A 3,059-nucleotide genomic window follows, 5' to 3' on the forward strand; every position below is an offset into this window, starting at 1 on the left:
TCAAATTGTACTTCCTCCATTTGATTTTTTTGCATTAGGACCTTTCATTCCTCTGTTCTAAAAGCTACTGACAAAAATAAGCAGAGGAGGTATTGCATAAGCACCACAAAGTCATTTGCCCGATCTGCATTTCTCAGTGCATGAGATCAGCTCAGAATATCTGATACGAGAAAGCTACTGGTGTACAACTGCTGTAACTGATAGGAGTTACCTCTGTGAGTCATCTGGTAGGATGGTAAGTTGGTCTTTTTTTTTTTTAAGTTCAAGTTTTTATGAGTGTCTTTATAAAGCTCTGTTGCTGTTACTGTAAATCCCAGGAAAATTTGGCACAGAGTCTTTGTAATATGAATCAGTGCATCCATATGCTTCCAAGTGACCTTGCAATCTCTGTGTTTAAAAGAAAAAAAGCAGAATTGCTGTATAAAAGGTTGACAGAGGGCTTAAGGCAGAGATGTTGCTCCCTCAGATGTGCTGCCTTCCCTGTCATCGGGACCCGTCACCAGGTGAGTGACTCCTGGTGCCAGCTACAGCAGACAGCTTTACTGCTCTCAGGTCGTGATCTCAGGCACGGAGCATCCGCTGTGCAGATGGCAAAGCTACATCAGGCCAGGAGTAAGGTTGTGGCTAATGCCCTGGCCTTCCACAGGCTGGAGCAGTTGGGGAACTGCTTTAGCTTCAGGGTAAAAAAAAAAAGAGAAGAGAAAAAATTGTTCCTTTCTTTTTTCTTTTTTTTTCTTTTTTTTAAATGTAACAGATTTCTGGTCACCCCAAGCCCAGAAAAATGGGCTTGTGTTGCAGAGAAATTACACTTTCTTAGGAAATACCCCCAGTGCACTGAGTTGTGTGAATGCCAGAAGCTGCAAAGGTGGTGGGAGGGGAAGGCTGGGAGCCAGGAACATGTGTGATACTGCCCTTGAGTTTTGGGGCCCTACCTTCTCTTGCAGCTCCAGACAAAGACTCAACAGGTGCTGTTAAAACAGTAATGAAGTGTGCATGGGGTGGGGAGGGAGTCTCACAAATGCATTGCAGGCTTGCTGAGCGAGGAGGGCTAAAATACGTGGACCTGGCTGCAGCCTTCTTGCTCCCTGCAGCAGAGCTCCAGGTGTCTCTGCAGGCAGAGGCCCTTGGCACAGGCACGGTGCTTTGAGCTGGCGAGAAACTTCCTGACAGGATGGTTGGAAAATGCCGATTTTGAAGAAATCGAAACGTTCTGTGGGGAATGTGTAAATTTTTCGTCAGGTTTTTCTGATGGAAAGCAGGTGGTTTTCCCAGGGTGACTGTGCCGCTGAGCTGGGAGCCCGGGCACGCAGGGAGCCCAGGCATGGTGATGGGTCGTGGCAGGGTGAGGGGAAATTTTGGCATTTTTCCTCCTCAGATGAGAATTTGATGCAGGCTGTAAACGAGGCATGTTTGTGTGTTTGTTTTTAAACGGGTAATTCACAGGTTTTATGTGTGAAAATACAGTAAATCCAAGGTCAAGGTAAATTTTTCCAGCGAAAGAGGCTGAAAATGATTTATCGAGTGAGACAGTTAAATACCAGGACGGTTGTGCTTTGTCTAATGCCAAGGGAACTAACCCCTCCTCCCTCTCCTTGTCCTCAGGTTCAGTGGCAAATATGAACATTTGTCAACATTTGACAACAACTCCTTGGGACACCATGAATTTGCTGGAATCTAGACCACAGAGCACCTGCAATAGCGCTTTTTAAATTTTAATTTCATTTAAGTGAAAGAAGAATAATCATCTGGATCAATTGTAGTGATGGCTAGCAAAAGAAAATCCACAACTCCCTGCATGATACCAGTAAAAACACTGGTGCTTCAGGAGACTGAACTGGACGCTGTAGAAAATGATCGTGAGGGAACGCAACAAGATGCTCCTGCAGAAGGGCCAGCAGCTAATGATGCTGGTGCCAGTAACAGTAATAACGGAGCTTTGTCTAACGGGCACCGCGGTATTGCTGATAGTGACACTTATATCTGCAAGTTTTGTGACTTTGGATCTCAAGATGTTCATCACTTCTTTGGGCACTTGGACTCTGAGCACTTAGACTTTAGCAAAGACCCTGCGTTTGCATGTGTTGCATGCAACTTTCTGGCAAATAGCCATGAAGGGCTCTCGCACCACAATGTAGAGTCGCACGCCGGCGAAACGAGCTTCATCTGGAGGGTGGCTAAGCAGGACAATCGTACAACTGTGGAGCAAAGTCTCTGTGAGGCCACCAGCAGCCATGACCTTCCAGGAGAGGTCCCTGAAGAAGGGGTGGATGGCCAGTCTGAAATTATTATTACCAAAACGCCCATCATGAAGATAATGAAAGGTAAACCGGAGGCCAAGAAAATTCACACGCTGAAGGAGAATGTATCAAGTCAGCTGGGCAGTGAGTCGGAGGTGAAAGATGGAGAGCATTCATTCCCAAATGGGTCTGTGCCGGTCAGCCAGCCCACTGCAAGTTCGACAAAGTCATCTCATACAGTGAATGGCTCCATCATAGGAAATGTGCCTGTTCTGCAGGCAGGTGTTGCACAACTTGTGTCGCTGCAGCAGCAACCCCCGTTGCATCAGCAGCTACCTACGTCCAAGTCCCTTCCCAAGGTGATGATCCCCCTGAGCAGCATTCCAACGTACAATGCTGCCATGGACTCCAACAGCTTCCTCAAAAACTCTTTCCACAAGTTCCCCTACCCCACAAAAGCCGAGCTCTGCTACTTGACCGTGGTGACAAAGTACCCAGAAGAGCAGCTGAAGATCTGGTTCACTGCCCAGAGGTTGAAGCAGGGCATCAGCTGGTCACCGGAGGAGATCGAAGATGCCAGGAAGAAGATGTTCAACACCGTTATTCAGTCCGTGCCGCAACCCACCATTACAGTTTTGAACACGCCGCTGGTTGCAAATCCCGGGAGCGTCCCCCATCTTATTCAGGCGACTTTACCAGGCCACGTGGTGGGGCAGCCAGAGGGGACGGGGGGACTGCTGGTCACGCAGCCCATCATGGCAAACGGGTTGAAGGGCACCAGCTCCTCCTTCACCTTGGCGGTGACTTCTGTCCCCAAGCCGC

At 48.1% G+C, this 3,059-nt stretch overlaps 1 protein-coding gene across 1 annotated transcript in view; it reads left to right on the top strand.

Annotated features, from left to right (window-relative positions):
• Positions 1 to 1,762: 1,762 nt before the first annotated feature.
• ZHX3 (zinc fingers and homeoboxes 3) overlaps positions 1,763 to 3,059 on the top strand; it is a gene marked incomplete at its 3' end in the record, with an annotated part of 1,693 nt that continues 396 nt past the window's right edge. Inside the window, exon 1 of the mRNA XM_009584193.1 lies at positions 1,763 to 3,057. Coding sequence (XP_009582488.1) covers positions 1,763 to 3,057 — 1,295 coding nt within the window. The remainder of the gene's footprint in view (positions 3,058 to 3,059) is intronic.

This window comes from Fulmarus glacialis, unplaced genomic scaffold, assembly GCF_000690835.1.
Source record: "Fulmarus glacialis isolate BGI_N327 unplaced genomic scaffold, ASM69083v1 scaffold17818, whole genome shotgun sequence".
Classification (NCBI taxonomy): Eukaryota; Metazoa; Chordata; class Aves; order Procellariiformes; family Procellariidae; genus Fulmarus; species Fulmarus glacialis.